At 40.5% G+C, this 17,448-nt stretch overlaps 1 protein-coding gene across 1 annotated transcript in view; it reads right to left on the minus strand.

Annotated features, from left to right (window-relative positions):
* Window positions 1-383: 383 nt before the first annotated feature.
* The window catches only part of Rlf (RLF zinc finger), a 53,431-nt gene continuing 36,366 nt past the window's right edge, over window positions 384-17,448 (minus strand). The window contains exons 5-8 of the mRNA XM_052177246.1: window positions 17,104-17,306; window positions 11,043-11,179; window positions 6,431-6,572; window positions 384-5,275 (exon numbers count right to left, since the gene is read on the minus strand). Of these exons, the coding sequence (XP_052033206.1) occupies window positions 614-5,275; window positions 6,431-6,572; window positions 11,043-11,179; window positions 17,104-17,306 (5,144 nt within the window). The 3' untranslated portion in view covers window positions 384-613. The remainder of the gene's footprint in view (window positions 5,276-6,430; window positions 6,573-11,042; window positions 11,180-17,103; window positions 17,307-17,448) is intronic.

The raw sequence follows: 17,448 nt of genomic DNA on the forward strand, positions 1-17,448 counted from the left end.
AGACAAAGGTCATAAAAAAAAAATCATATGAATGGTTTAGTTAGCAGAAAATCACTGGAGTAAAATATGAAACACACTCCAGAAAACACAAGTGCAGCTGCAGTGTGCACATGGCATAAAAACTCATTATTGAGTAAACAAGAAGTGGGTGAAAAATTGTAATTTATTGAAACTCAACTCAAAAAATATAAGATGCTGTAGTGTACAATATATTACACAAAGCACCCTTGGGTGCACATTCAAGTCAAGTAAGAACTTCCTACCCTTTCCCTAGCCCTCCCACCCTGGGACTTTAATATATGTTCCATATACAATCATGCACACTTAATTGGAAAAAGGAAGCCCCAGTATATTTTGATGTATTAATTAGCACCAAACAAGAGTACAGTTCCATTTTTTTAATAAACAAACAAACAAACAAAAATCCCAATCAATAAACCAACTGGAGAGCTACTGGACGCTGCCAATACTGCTGACACAGATATTGTACATTCATGTAAATACACAGCCTATTCTATCCTAAGCAAGTGTGGCTGAGTCCCAGCCTTTGTTCACGTTAGCAAGTGTCCCATATTGCAGTGCTGGAGCTATGTGCTTCAAAAACAACAGCGATTCAGGAACTTCCTACACAAAGCTCATCTGTCTTCTTAGTTGGAAACAAGTCTAAAATTGGTGTGGAGAACTTAGATCTTTCGAGGACAACCACAGGCCGAAGGTAGTGAAGCTGTTTTAAGGCAAGCTCTCCACAGTCTGTTAATGCTTTGTCCAGCACAACCCTCAGGTTTTCCAAGGGAGGAACTGCTGTTGTTTCCGCTACTACCAATGGTGGGATTGCAGTCAGGTTCTCCGAAGTTGGAGGGTCACTGGAAGAATGAGGTATGTCAACTTGAGGGTTGCTGTCATCCACTATGGTATCTGCCACAATATTCCCTGTCAAGTCATTACCGGGCTGAGAGGAGTTATTCAGTGTTAAGTGCTCTGAAGGCTCCCAGTCATCAAAATCGTCATCCTTCTCTTCACTTTCCTGAATAAATTTCAGAAAGGAAGACTCAAATCCCATGGGCTTGTAAGTCTTCAGATCAAATGACTTCGGCTGAGAATGTTTTCTAATATTCTCTTTTGGGACCTGGGTTGCATTCTTTAGAGTGTTTTCTTGCCCTGAACTATGCAGCCCAGGTTCTTCTTTGATCCTTGGTAACGGCAGCTGGAAGTCTGTGAAATAAGTACCACTTCCTGTCCCACCAGGATTAGGTATGGGACTTTCTATTTTACAGGGAGAAGATTGAACTATATTACACTGTTCCAAAGAAGTGGTTTCTGAAGAATGGTTGCATTTCAAAGTTCCCCTGTAGAGCAGACTGTGTGTGTCAAACACTGGGTTTCTTTCTGAACACCCTTTCTGACCACCATCTTGTTCAGCTGGGCAAGTGGAATCAGTGTTTTGGGGGGGCATATTGCTGTCTCCTGGGGCTTGGTTCTCTGTGCTCACTGACTCACAGCTAGTATTTTCCTCCTTCTTTACACAGGGCTCTACTTCTGAAGGGGGCTCATCTTTAATTTTGGTACCATACTTAACACAAACCACAAGGTTCTCCAACTGCTGCTCTAAATAGGCACTATTCATCTGGTGGGTGCGTTTGTAATGCCTCACGATGCTGCTCTCCAGCTTCACCACAGACAAGCAGCCCTGAACCATGCATGGGTACTGTGTGTGCTCGGAATGCTCAACGCACATATGGATTGCTTCTGCTCTTGTTTTAAAGCTAATTGGAGCCTTTTTATCTTTGAGTAAGCCACATTTTTTAGCTTTAGTATTAAATGGCCTTTTGGCAGTCTGCTGTTCCTGGCCCTGCGTCTGTCCCTGAGTCTGCCCCTGTGTCAGTCCCTGTGCCTGAGTTGTCTGACACAGCTTCTCACTCCTTAGAAGCCGCTCATTGGCTACCTTCTGGCTGCTGAACAGGCTGTCATAATAGTCCTTATGTCGGTAGTAGACGTGCTGGAAGTAATTACTTCGATGGCTGAAGATCTGGCCACAGCCATTAAGAGTACAATGGATTTCATAATCCGAATGGATTTCTCCTTCAATATTATGCTGTTCCAACAGGTGGTGTTTCAACTTACTGAATGAATAAAAAACAGCAGGGCACTGAGGCTGGTTACAAGAAAACCTTGCTGCAGACTCCGTCTCAGAAAGCACTTTAGACTCTTCAATGTGGTCTACGTTATGAGAGTCACTGCAGTGCTTAGCCAGGGCCTTGGAGCACAGGAAGCGCTTGTTACAGTCCTTATATTTGCAAGCAAATAGCTTTTTACATTTTACAAGTTCCCTTTTGGTTCTTGCTTTGTCCTTCTCTAAGCATAACTGCTCTTTGTTGTACTGATGCACAGTTCTGTAATGGCGAATCAGGCCTTTTAGATTGGTAAATGAAGAGTTGCAAGTTTTGTGGATACAATGGAATGGTTTGTGGTACTTATTCAAAATATAGCACAGATTTCCTTTAGCAACAGTCCGCCTGCTTCCTCTCCCCTCTTTCCCCTCTCCTTCTTCTCTATGGCTACCTACTGGCGATGAGATACCAGAGATCTTACTTTCTGTTTCCTCACAAGAGGACTCCAAGTCTGTTTCTGAGCTGCATTCATCTTTTTTAGAATGACACTGAGTGGTCTCTGAATTACTGTTGGGACCAAGTTCTGCAGAGCAATCACCTTTCAGTCTGTCTACTGAGCACGGCCCTTCATGATCACATTTTTCACTGTCTAACAGTCTGTGAGTTGCCCTGTCACTGCCAATTTGATGTTTGTTTTTATAATGAATCCTAAGGTGTGTTTTTCTTGTAAATGACCTTTGGCAGATGTGACACCGGAATGGGGAATATCGGTGCTGAAACATGGTTAACTGAAGGACCTTCTCTTTTGAATAGTTATGCTTTTTAAGGTAATGCATTAGCAAAGCCTCTCTGGTCACAAATTCGTATTTGCATCCTTGAAGCTCACAGAAGAAAGGCTTTGCTGCCAACTGTGCAAGGTACTGACTTGGCATATTTTCGTCCTGATTCTGAAGATTAAGGTCTGAAATGGAAGATGGGACTGACTTAGCACCACTGGATGGGCACCCCGGCAATGACCCTGAGAAAGAGCCATGTGCTATTGAGTTCTTCAAGCTTAAATGTTTCAAACGTAACAGAAGTTCCAACATTGTATCCTCTGTACATGGCCTTTTAGAAGCACAGATGGAAGGTTCTGGGGAATAACCTCGATGTTCTCGTTTGCATTTCGCATGGACAGTGTGATCTGAACCTTCATCAGGGGAGTCACTGTTTGTATCAGAGCTGGGTTTAGGTTCTGCATCAAACTTGTCAGCTTCATTTTGTTTGTTATCCAGGCAGGTAAGGAGGTCTTTTGTCTTTATCTTTCTCGGCTTGCAGTGGTATGGATGCATTTTCCGCAGATGTTTCTGCATCCCTCTTGCATTTTTGTAGGTGGAGCCACAGCCGTCAAAACCACAGGTGAATTTAGTCCCATCAAAACAAACAGCCACATTGGAGCACTTGTCTTTTAAACTGGAGGAAACAAAGACTTTCTCGTGAGACAGTAACAGGTCCTGCATGGTTTCAGAGTGGTCTAGTGAGTCAATTAACTCCTCAGTTATTGACGTGGAAGAGCTGTGACTTAACTGATCACTAGAATTGCTGTCACTGTTGTCCTTCAGGGTTTCTGTGTTGTCTATGTGAGCACTAGCTGACCCTGGACAGAACAGATGATCTTCAGGAGAATGGGACTTATCAGTTTGATCAAGCAGATGGGACTGGTCCACACAATCTTGCTTCCCACCTGCGACAGGTTCCTCAAGTTTCACTGATTTCTTTAATTCTCCATCTGGACTTTCAACATTATGCATGGAGAGGTGGTTCTGGTATTCGATTTTAGAATAATAGAACTTCTTACAGCCAAGGACATTGCATGTGTAGGATGCGTCCCTGAAGTGCTGGGCCTCATGGTGGTAAAGCTGGCCCAAGTCACTGAACACAATATTGCAGCCATTCAGCTCGCACTTGTAACGGAGGTCATCATGTTTCTGCTTGTGGTTAAGGAGTTCATTCACTGACCCAAACCTTGCATAGCAATCTATAGAGACACACATATAAGGCTGAGGACCACAATGTACCTGCTCATGCTCCCGTAGGTGAAAAGCTGACATGAAATGCCTCCGGCAATAAGTACACTTCTCTCTTCTATTTTTCATATCCAAGTAGTGTTTGGCATTTTCATCATTATTTTGGTGTTCGGCTTTAAGATGCACACTTAAGTATTTAAACTGTTTGAACACACGGGAACAGTCTGTACCCGGACACGGGTACAAGTCTCTGTCTTGCAGGCGTCGGTCTTCTAACTTGCTAAATGTGACATATTCATGAGACTCTCCCCTGGCTTGTTCACCCAATGATGGATTTTGTTCCAGACTTCCAGTAGGACTCTTGGGATAAATACTCCTTTGAGAGCTTTTCAACAGTAATTTCTTTCTAGAACGGTGGCTTCTGCTTGGTGGCATTTTAACATGTTCCATTACATGAGGAACAAATAGCTCTTTTCTCTTGAACTTTTTAATACAAACTGGACAGGTATATATTCCATCTTCCATGTGCATCTTGGAATGATGGAGAATCCTGGCCTCTATGCATTCCCGCTTACATAACAAACAGAAAAACTTATATTGAAGCCACCTCTGGTATCTTTCAGAGGAGCCAATGGGCTTTTTGTCTCTTTTCTCCTTATTCTGATCTGTTAGATTTCTTCGATATTGTTTATCTTCTTTACTTTCATCATAGTCACTGAGAAATGACTCTAAGACATCTGTATCATTAATAGACATTTCATAACCACTTAGGTCATCATCGGAATCTGAGGCTTCTTGTCCCAGGAGTTGGTGACAGTGTCGCTTCAAAGTTTTCCAGTCCCAAAATTCAGGATCAAAGGGCCAGTGGGCTTTTAAAGCTAGTAAGAGCTCACATCGCAGAGAATTTGGAACTGGTGCATTTTCTTCATCAAATTTTTGATCTGGCTGCAAATACAGCTCTTCTAGCATATTGAAGCCTTCCAAACTGGGTTCAATTAAGAATTCGGTAAGCTGACAGGCTCGTCTGACTTCCAAATCTTCTGGTAGAAGACAGGAAATTGTTTTACAGACTGAAGCTTTCATTTCCTCATCTTCACTTGATCTGAGTTGAAGAGCTCTGACACATAGTAAAACTGACACCCCAATGCCGGCATCTTGTGCCTATAAGCAAAGGAGGAAGGAAAAGTCAGTCTCTTTGTACATGAAAAATTACATAACTTATGTTGCCAAGATAGCATAACTCCTCATACTGGGTGGTGGTGGTACACACCTTTAATACCAGCGTCTGGGAGGCAGAGGCAGTATGATCTCTGAGTTTGAGGCCAGCCTGGTCTCTAGATCAAGTCCCGGGACAGCCAGGTCTGCACAGAGAAACTCTGTGTCACCTGAACTATATTAGCAAAACCATATTTCAAAAATAAACAAGGCCAGTGAGACTGCCCAATAGATAAGGGCTAATTATAAGTTACATTATTATAACTGTAATATCCTTCAGTATGCTCTTCTGTTTATTGTATAAACAGGAATACACAGAGGTCTAGATTCTCACCAAAGAGCCACATGAAGGATGGAATATATACCTGCCCAGTCTGATAAATTCAAGGGAACAGAACCATAAAGATATATAGTATATAATGTAATATAGTATATAATGTAATATAGTATATATATAAAGATATATAGTATATAATGTAATATAGTATATATATAAAGATTATATAGTATATAATGTAATATAATATATATATAAAGATATATAGTATATAATATAACATAGTGTATATATAAAGATATAGTATATAATGTAATATAATATATATATATAAAGATATATAGTATATAATTGTTTTTAAAGAGACATGAATCTAGTTAAGACGTCTAGGTAAGAAGCTAGAGCAATGGGGGACTCAGTGGTTAAGAGCACACACTGCTCAGTTTTTCAGAGGACCTGGGTTTAATTTCCAGCACCCACATGGCAAGTCCCATGATCCCCATTTCTCATCCTAGAATGACAGTGAGAGGGAGTCAGCTCAAAGTTAGTTTTAAACCAAGAAGCCAGGCATGGCAGTACACATATGGAAACCAGCCCTGAGGAGGAGGAGAAGGCGGGAAGACCCAGCGTTTGATTACATCCTGACTACGTGAGACAGTGTCTTAAAAAACCTACACATGCCAGACCAAGCCTGTGGCTCCTGAGAGGTCAGTCAGTGTGCATATCAGTGAGGCAGGGCCAACGACACAATTTTAGATTCTCTTTATCCAACAAGAATTCGGGAGAAGTTGCCACAATCAATATGGAAAGAATAAACTACTCACTTCAGTCTGTATGACTCTAATCAGGCAAAATAAATGCTGTTGTGTTTTAGCTATGACACCGAACTGCCGACAGCGCTCCAAAAATGTCTCCAAAGATGGGTCGATTCTTCTTTGCAGTTTACTCCAAAAGAGAGTCAGCTCCCTGTGAAGACAAGTGGCTGTTTAAATATTTAAACCTGTGTTTGCTGTCCCACTTGACCATTTTTTTTTGAGTCAATGAAAGTAAGCTGACAATACATACAAAAGAAACCAAATAAAAAGCTGTCTATATCCTCCACGACTTCCCCTAAAATGAGCAATACCATCCATTCTGAAAGTTCTGATTTCCCCCTTGTCTGTGTAAAGCTAAAACCCAACTGCTTCCTTATGGCGCCATTAAGCTGCTTTTCTTAGATTCTCCTTGTTCTAGAAGGTTTAACTTTTGGATTAGTCTACTTATATTGAGTGAATCAAACCCTCTTCTAATGAGCTGGGCAAGTACCAAGGAAATCTGTCTACAGGCTGTCGATCTGACAGCACCACTAAGACTGTGCTTATGAATGTAAATGGAAAATGGAAAATGGTTTACAAAGTGACTTCTAGGACAGCCAGGGCTATGTAGATAGACACTGCCCCAAATGAATGAATGAAGAGTATCTTTCAAAAGACTTGTGAAATCTGGGAACATAGTTTAGTGGTGTAATACTTGATTAGTATGGGCAAAACCCCCCAGTTTCTGTGTATGTGAAATCTATTAAATAAATCCAATTACATATCTTATGAATATTAAATAATATGCAATGTAAACTATCTAAAATTTACTATCTAAAGCCAGACATGGTAGCACATGTATAATCTTGGTATTCCAGAGGCTGTGTTAGAAATACTGTTATCAGTTCAAGACCAAACTGGGCTATGTACGGAGTAAGAGGTCAGCTGGAATGCACAGCAAGATCCAGTCTCAAAATCAAGACAAAACACAACAAATTCTAAATAAAAAACTTCATTAGGGCTGGAAAAATAGATAAGAGCTCTTGTTACTTCTGTAGAGAAACAGAGTTCTGTTTCTAGCATCTATGTCTAGAAATGAACAGTAGTTTATAATTCCAGCTTCAGGGGGACCTCACATCCTCTACTGGTCTCTGTATGCATGTACACACACGTGAGCACACATGAATACAGATATACACAGACATACTCGTCCACATAGGTATGCTTGCTCACTGGTTTGAAAAGACGGCTCAGTCATTAAAAATAGTTGCTGCTCTTGTAGAGGACCCAAATTTGGATGCCAGTATCCAAACCAGGAGGCTCTCCACTGCTTCTAAATCTAAGCACAAAGAATATGATACCCTCTTGTGGACTTTGAGGGCACTGCACGGTAGAAATGTCACACTTTGTTTGAAAGGGTTCTTACTAGGTAGGCAGGCTAGCCTCAGGCTCACTGAACGCCCTTCCCCTCAGGCTCCTAAAGTCTAAGGACAAGCAGGAGCTGAACTCCAGTCTTGAAATACTTTTCTAAACAAGAGCCACAGACTTCCTCTATCTTAAACACACAAAAGTGCCCAGCATAACAAACTTACCTTACTTGAACAGTAGTTCTGTGATAAGCCTTTCTTAGTTAAATTTATTGCTATGTGGTGACTATTTCTGACTCCAATATCTAGATCCACCCCATAAAAAAGAGGAAAGGGTTTTTGTTGGTTGCTTTTTAAAATTAGATTCTACTTCACTTTGAAAGAAGCTTTTTAACAAAGTGTTAAGTGACTAAGATTTTCTTTGTTTTCTAGCAAGGGGAAAAGGGAAATCCCCATTAATCCTTTCCTGCTTCTAGGGAACAGCATTAATCCTAGAGACAGCCACAGGTTCCTGTGAATGGAAAAGACCACTGTAAAAGTTGTGGGGCTGGAGCACTGATGGACTGCTCTTCCAGAGGTCCTGAGTTAAATTCCCAGCAACCCCATGGTTGCTCACAACCATCTGGAATGGGATCTGATGCCCTCTTCTGGTGTGTCTGAAGAAAGCAATAGTGTACTTATATACATAAAACAAACAAACAAACAAACAAGTTGTGTTAGGAACACTAAAACACATATTTCATAAAGTGTGAGAGGAGGCTGGGTGTGGTCCATACTAGAATCCCAGCACAGGGATGCAGGAAACAGGAGGATCCCCAATGCTGGTTGGCCAGCCCAGCCAGCCTAATTGGAGAATTCTGAGTTTACTGAGAGGAAGCAGGGGAAAAGGTGGAAGACAATTGACCTCTGCTCTCTAAGCACAAGTACTCATGAACATACACAAATAGGAAAAAGGTCTGAGGCTGGGTGTGGGTGTGATGCCTATACCTATACTTGGGAGGCAGAGGCAGAGGAGTATTTTATATTTGGGACCAGCTTGGGCTACAGAGTAGGATCCCATCCCAAATAACCAAAAGGGGGGGGGGGACAAACAAGAAATAAAAGTACAATAAATGTATGGGTGTGTGTTTTTGAAAATACTTAGAATCTTGGGTCATACAAACATAAGGACCTGACTTGAATTCCCTGAATTCACGTAAAGATAGATACAGAAGTATGTGAGTCTGTAGTTCTGGTGCTTCTGTGCCAAGATGCCAGGAAGACACAGAATTTCTAGTGTTCCCAGGCCAGCTAGCCTGGCATATGTAACAGCAAACAACAAGGAGAACCTGTCTCAGACTGAGTGGAAGGTGAGAACCTGCACCTAAGATTGTCCTCTAATCTCCAGAGATCCGATACAGCCAGTGGCTATACATACAGAAGCATCTCCCTATCTCTCTCACCACAGAATCTATAATGTTCTATATACGGTTTTATTAACTAAGTTTTGAAGTCAAAGTTAAACCCAGGCATAATGGCGAGAGACAGAGGGAGTAAGATCTCTGTGAATTTGAGACCAGCCTGGCCTACTCAGTGAGCTGGAGAGCAGCCAGGGCTATGTTGAGAGATTCTGTCTCAAAATAGATACAACAAGCAGATGTTTTTATGACTGAAAATGAAATATATTTAACCATACCAAAAAAAATTTAGGTTTGTTCCTAATCTACTTGCTGAAGCCAGAATTTTTAATCTCCAGATTCCTGGTGGAAAAATTGATTTTACTTGATTTAATGATAGAACATCTCACTGCTATTTAACAATTTGTTTTATTTATATTATTTCACTCTGGCAAAAATGCCTACAATGATTATTAAGACCTGGGGTCCTTATTCCACTGTCTCTTTGCTCACAGGACACACACATGCAGTGTCATGGACTCAGTGACATTACAACATGCATGTTAGCCTGTGTTATGTGGCTGTAACCTACAGCAGCTCTTCTCTGTGCCCTAGGCTCAAAGCTTGGTTAGTGGAACCAGAGGAAGAACTAAGAGTTCAAGGTCAGCTTGGGCTATAGAGACACTGGCTGAGAACAACAACAACAAAAAACTGTTTTGCTTTCTGGAAGGAAAGCATTCAAGTAAGAAGCAAAACCTTTGGGCTTATGCTTTATAACTTCAATCCTGAGACTGAGAAAATCATAACATTTCCCAATCACTGATTCAACTGCTTCATACTATAATGAATGATGAGGTGAGGCAATTTACAGCATATAAGTTCTTTTATATAAATGGTAGACAAAAATAAAGTGGAAAGTGAAAAACCTGTACTCAGGATTATTGTTGTAGTCTTTTTTTTTTTTTTTTTTGGTTTTTCGATACAGGGTTTCGCTGTACAGCCCTGGCTGTCCTGGAACTCTGTAGACCAGGCTGGCCTCAAACTCAAGAGTTCTCCTGCCTCTGCCTCCCAAGTGCTGGGATCAAAGGTATGCCACCACCACCCCACCTGGCTTCAGGATTAGTCTTCTAATCTCTACAAGTATGGCATGGCTAGTGGTCACACCCATGTGCACATGAGCCACACTCCCTTCCCACTCTAAGAAAACTATACAAATAGACAAGCAGCTCCAGAGGGAGACCAATCAAGGCCCGAGTACATGAAAGGCCTCTACTAGACTTTCTAAAAAAAGAAAAGGAAAAAGCTAAGCTTTCCTCAGGCTGGCCCCTTTCTCAGCTGCTCCAGTCAGGCTTTCATCCCTAATGGCATGTTCACTGACAAGTATTTCCTACCTATCAAGTTTATCTAATAGATCTAATACATTTAGAATTCAGAGTCTATGGATATATTTGTTTCTATTTTTTAGTAACTAAGCATTCTACAGGCATACATAAACAAAACTAAATAAAAAAATAATGTAATGTCATCTACACAGTACCAAGGTTGCAAATCAAATTTTAGCTGGACTCCTAGGTAATCTGATTTTTTTTCATTAATGGGTTTCTAAATTAGAGCAAGTTACAACTTGAAGATATTAACAAATGTTAAGGGGAATCACCTTTCTTTCTGTTCCATATTGACATAATGCTAATGCTGCTTCCAGAAAGAAGACATCTATGGGAGCAATGAGACAACCATCTACAGGACAAGCACGAGAAACAGCTTACCTTTCCTTTCCTACCTTATACTAATGGCATTTTTATTTAAATGACTTTATTAGTAATCAAGATTTACATATGACCCAGATCCTAAATCCCATGCTATATACTAACAAAGTATATACAAAGTAAGTGTACTTACCAAGAACAATATACACTGGCAGTTTGGAGCTGCTGGGTAAGGTACGTCGTACAAAGAACAAAGGCTGTGTTATCTTGACCCTCAGATTCCAGATTACATATGATGTCTAGCACTTCCTTGCAGTCCACCTTTGCAATCTATCAAAGAACGAGATAACTAAGTTAAAAAGAAAATGATAACTTTTTCTGTAAAGTCTATTATATAAAAGGGAAACTTTCTATAATACTTTCCTTCTTCAGCAACCTCTTTGCGTCATTTATCAACCTATGAAGATGAGAATGGTATGGGCATTTTGTAAAGATCTGTTCTTTATTACTATGGACACAAACATTCTGCAGTCTTAAAGTATTCACAAACATTGCTACCAGAGGAGTTAAATGATTTCCATCAGCTGGTTATTTCCATCAGAAGTTATATCTCCTTTCTCCTCTTCCCTTAAACCCCCTAGTGTTGGGTAGTGAATGCAGGGACTTAATATGCTCAATGAGCACTCGACAACTGAATTTCACCCACCTACCCTCCTTCTTTAGTAGAAAGAAAAATGTTTACTAAGTGCACTGCAGAGGGAACAAGACCAGACAGTAACAGAGTACTGCCTACCACTCCTTCATTTGAAATAGGGTCTTATTAAGTTGCCCCAGGAGGCCTCAAACTCAAACTCATAAAGCTCCTTAGTAGCTGGGGGATGCCCCACCACATCCTGTCTCTTCTTCTCTTCCTCTTATAAAACTCCTTATCCTAACTTTAGAGACACTCAAGGGGTGACCTAGCCACTTTCCTTCCTTCTTCCTGTTGTGAATAAATCCCCTCAAATATTGCAAACCTTTACTTTCTAGAATTCTGAAGGCAGTTAATTGCCCCCTGCTTTAACAGTGCATGTCATCACTGAGATCCCTTCTGCCACCATGTGGAGCCCTAGGAAAATGCCTCTTCAGAACTGTTGTGGTAGCTTGACCCTCTAGCAGATATAAAGCCTTGGGTTAAAAACTATTTTAGAAGAACTCTATGTTGGAGTAAAACACTTAAATATTTAAGTCTTAAACTTTTCACAACCTTTCCAACTTAGTGAATTTCTTAAGTATAAGTATTAAGATTATAATTTTAAAGCCACGAGTGGTGGTTCAAGCCTTTAATCTGCTCAGATGGTTCTCTGTTGTTTAACAAAATCTCAATCTAAAGCTACACCCAGAATTTCTATGTTCCTGTTTACTTTTCTACTTCCAAACTGAATTCCCACTGGGTCCTGTTTAACTGTATTTGCTCTGTTTATCACTTATACTTAGTGACTGTGTCAATTCCCAACAGAGTTGGTTAGACTGGTGAGTAAATTAGATCCTGTTTATATTTTCTTGTCTCCATCAAGAGAAGAAATAAGTATTTGTTATTGTGCCTTCCAACTATAAGAGTCAGGAAAAATGCAGTTCATTCACATTCAAACCAAATAGTTTCTGCAATTAAGTACCCCACTACTGCAGCACAAAAGCAGCCAGAGACAGGAAAAAAGTTGTCAAGAATGATTGTGCACTTGAAGACTCAAAAATCCATTCATATACAAATGGTGGAATGAGAGAATGGTCTTCCACAAGTTGTCCTCTGACCTCCTCATGTTTATGCACCATGCAACAACATGCATGTGTGTGCACACACACTCAGAATAATAATAAATTTAATCCAATAAATTTTAGTTAGGGACCAGAAAGATAGTTCAGTGGTTAAGAGCACTGGCTGTTCTTCCAGAAGACCCAAGTTAGATTCTCAAAGACCAGATGGTGGCTCACAATCATCAGAATCTCCAGTTCCAGAGTATTTGACACTCTCATCTGACCTTCACAGGCACTGGCATGCATGTGGTGCACATACATGCAGTTAGGCAAAACTCTAGTACACATCAACCCCCAAATCTAAAAGACATTTTAATCAGTACCAATGACTTCTCATTCAATTCTAAACAAACAGTTTCAACAAAGAACTCCAAATTCCAAGATACTCTGTTTTTTAGATCCCCCAGTTCCTAATTTGTCTAACTATGCACTGGCAATGACTTTTGGCTTTCACATGCCCCAGTCAATTAATCTTAATTGTATATGTTTGGCAAAATGGTCCCCAGCAGAGGTTTCTCATTACACACCCATTACTAGGATACCCACAGGTGCTGACATACAAAGAACTTTTATTCCCAGCTGTTCCTCGGGTTAATTAACTCTTCTCCTGAAAGTTGAAATAGAGTAAAAACTATGCTATATTAGAAAAATGCTGATTAAAAATACCAATTAATGAACATGTAGCAAGTCACCAGTAATTTTCCAAAGTAAAGATTCTTTATACTACTACTGTTAACTAGATGAAATCAGTGCTTCTTTTAAAATAATTTTGTGTGCTAAATGTCTTTGTCCTGATAAATCTAACAATTCAAATTACAAGAAATATTTAAAGCTAAACTTATTTTATATTTGCCTAACATGTACGAAGCACTCTCAACATTGAAGAGGGAGAGGAAGGGGAGACACTGCTCATCGCTTTCTTTCCCAAAGGAAACAAATGGCACAGAGGAAAGATAACCAAGGAGCCAGCTAACCTGCCTTTTAGTCTGACTTCAGACTATCATTAGCATAATACATGCAGGGCTTTGGGAACATCACTGGTGGAGTATAGAGGACTGTTATCAGATCCAGGTGGGCATGCTGGTGTATGCCTATAGTAACCCCACTACTGAGAGTAGTGGGAGGCTGAGAAGTGGACTGAGAGCTTGAAGCTAGTCTAGATTACATACAATGTTCAATGTTACCCGAGGTAAACAAAGAACAAAACAAGGCCAAGTTAGATTCTCAAAGCCCAGATGGTGGCTCACAATCATCAGAATCTCCAGTTCCAGAGTATTTGACACTCTCATCTGACCTTCACAGGCACTGGCATGCATGTGGTGCACATACATGCAGTTAGGCACAACTCTAGTACACATCAACCCCCAAATCTAAAAGACATTTTAATCAGTACCAATGACTTCTCATTCAATTCTAAACAAACAGTTTCAACAAAGAACTCCAAATTCCAAGATACTCCAGAAAACAGGTACAGCCATATGTCAGAGAATGTCTCATCCAGACATCATACAGGGATAGCGTCTGCTACACAGCCTATGTGGGTAGTAGGCCAATGATAGCCAGATTGTGTAACTGCACTACAGTGCTGGCACAAAGATGAGACTGCCTCATGACACATCGTCCAGATGTGTGTGTCTGCCAATCCAGATACACTGTGGAGCAGCGTAGCTGACCCATGTCCCATACAGGTTCCCTGAAAACTCAGCAACCTCACAAATGAACCAATTAAATAACTTCATGAAAAACCCCGTTTACTTACTTAGTTGTTTAACTGACTTAGCATAGCAATAATAGGCAAGTACTATTATCAGAGTTAAAACTTAGTTCCTTAATCTGTTATTAATAAACCAAGAAAGATCATGGATAAAACAAGCTGACAGCTATATGTATAATTTCCAACACACGCACAGTCCAAGGTTCAAGTGCAACACCACTAAGACAGCAAGCGCCCAGAGGCTGACTGTCCGTCCTCCCATGCCTTCTTGGCTCCTCCACTCACTCCTCGGGGCCCTCCCTATGATGGCCACAGTGGCCTCCAACTCCAAGGGCTGGAATCTAATAAATAGTACAGCAAACCCAGATTTGAATCCCAGCATTATATTAACGTAGCCAACATATTTTAATTGGAACTTCTCTTTATCAACAAAAAGAACTTTGTCAGAGATGTGAAACTAAATGTGATAAAGTATAGAGTATGCCTAGCCTACAAGCTTTGTATTCACTAATCTTTCAGGCAATCAGGGTCCCAATAGTAATATCAGAAACTTAGATAATGGGGTACTGCAACATTTAACCAAGGGAAAGCAAAGTCAAATGGAGAAGGAACAATCACTGAAGAGCCAGAAATTCAAGTATGTGGGACCTTAAAAAGACAAGTGAAAAAGTCAAGAGGACAGATTGGTAAGAAAAAGCCTAAAGTCAACATTGATTCATTCAGTGATGTGACTGCGAATCAAATGTCATATTATAATGTCAGTTAGGGATGGAAGTGGTAGTTCATACCTTTAATTTTGAGTACTGGGGAGGCAAAGGACAGCCAGGGGCTACCCTGTTTCCAAACAAAAACAAAGACAAAAAGCTAGCCGCTCCAGCCAGATGTGGCAGCAGGGGAGCCACAGGTTGGAGGTGCTGGGAGGCAGTACTGGGAGCACAGCTCAGTCAGTGGTGTTTGCCTAACAAATACGAAGTGCTGACCTAGATTTGCATCAGTACTATATAAAACTGAGATTGGTGTTCCACACCTGTGACCTTAGCGCTCTACTGGTGGAGTAGGAGTTCAAGGCCAACCCAGGCTACATAAGACTCACGTGGGGATGGGCGTGGAGAGAATTCCCTGAGGACATTATTCAAAGGAATATGAATGTCCTGAGAGGAGAAAAATATTCCACAGTATATTCACACTAAAATTAAATTCAGTGAGTAGGTAAGGACGAGAAACTGGAATCACTGTAAGAGGAAGTGGGTGCTAAAGATTTCTAATGGAAGGACCAACAAGTTATCCTCTAGGACAGCAAAGAGTGAATGAGAGAGGTCTGCCTGAAGAAGAGGAACTGTCTGCCTTCAATAACAAGAGGTGCACACACACAGAGCCAAGGAGGTGAGCAGACATTCAGGAGCCAAGTACCTCAGTTTCTACAGAACAACAGGGAGAAGCACATCAACAACAGGTTCCAGAGGTTTCCTGCGGTGGTGGGTGGTGAGTGGACTAAAGAAATGCATATAGTGCAACTGATTAAAAGATGAATTAGTTGGTAGGTTTTTCTCAAGCTGTGTGCCTGGTAGATAGATACAGGTAAATACAACAGAGTAGATGAAGATTTGAGGTAGTCAGAGATATACAATTAAGGACCGGAGGAGCATATGCCATACAGTGTAACGGAGTAGAGACTGGGAATACATGAGGCAGTGGGCAAGGCCCAGGAGCAGTGGATCCTGACTGGTGCTGATAAAGTCCACACAGTAAAGAGAATGAACCAAAAGGGAGCAGGATACAGGGAAAAATTTAAATTTAGAAACTACTACATAGTACAGAACTCCATCTTTGAGATGCCTACATTTAGAAACTTCAGCAGGGAAGACACCTGCCAACAATCCTGGTGACCTGAGCTCCCTGGAAACCAGGTAAGAGAGAGAATTAACACCAGAACATATCCTCTGGCATCCACGTGAGTGTCATGGCATGCATGCTCACAAATGCATAACACATGTGCATGCCTGTGTGCACACATGCACGTGCAATTATAAACAAAGAAAGCTGTTTCCGAGTAGAGATAAGAATCCAGAGGTTAAATTTGGAACAGCAGCTGAGAAGAAAGGTAAGCAATGACTGAAAGTCTAAGCAAGCCTATTTTTTTTTGCAAGTCTATTTTTTTTCTGCACAATTTAGTAAACATTTGGAGAAAACTAATTCTAAGAAAAATGATTCATGCTTCATTAAAATGACACAATCAATGAAACAGTTTTCAAAGACTCAACCATTTTATTAACATTATATATACCCCATGGTATCCCATTTAACCAGTTAATTATTAGGAAAATATATTCATGAAGCTTAGAGTCCTGCACTTGTGTGTTACGGAGGCAAAAGCACAAAGTTAAGTGTTAACTAAGTTAAAATGAAGTCCCACATTCCTTGGATTATTCCTTGACCTATTTATTTATTTCCCAAATCCAGTAAAGTAAGAACTGTCAGAAGGAAAGCTACTTTCTTATCTGACAATTCCACAGTAGACTATCATGTGCAAACACTTATAAACATTATTTGCACATTCTTAATTATCCATTTAGGAAACTCAACCATATAACTAACTTCATATCTAAACTGAAGAAGTTAAACATATAGCTAAAGCACTTTTTTTTGTTTTAGCATGAAAGATGAACTATGGCCTTCATTCTGGATGAAGGGAAATAAACTATGCAACACCTGTACTACAGCAGGAATGGTTACCTAATGTACTCACCTCTTGAATAGCCTCTTCGCTGGGAAGCATGGAACATAAACATGTAATGTAGGCTTGCTGAAAACACGACACCTGTGCAAGTTCTTTAGATTCTGCACACAGTTTTGATAAAGCAGTGGCTTGGGGGATGCAGTTAGATTTCAACAAATGTTTGATTCTCATTTGTAGAAAAGAAGGTCCTTCTTGTGCAATCAATTTGTTAACTAGAAAAAAGGAAAAATGCAATAGTATGACAATCTACCACACAGCAGAGTAGTGATGACATTTTCATCTTTCTGCTTTTGCCGTTTCTTCTCCTGACTGGTGGATCTCAGGCTGTTCCAGCTCACTGAACAGAGGATAACC

This window comes from Apodemus sylvaticus, chromosome 3 (assembly GCF_947179515.1).
Source record: "Apodemus sylvaticus chromosome 3, mApoSyl1.1, whole genome shotgun sequence".
NCBI lineage: Eukaryota > Metazoa > Chordata > Mammalia > Rodentia > Muridae > Apodemus > Apodemus sylvaticus.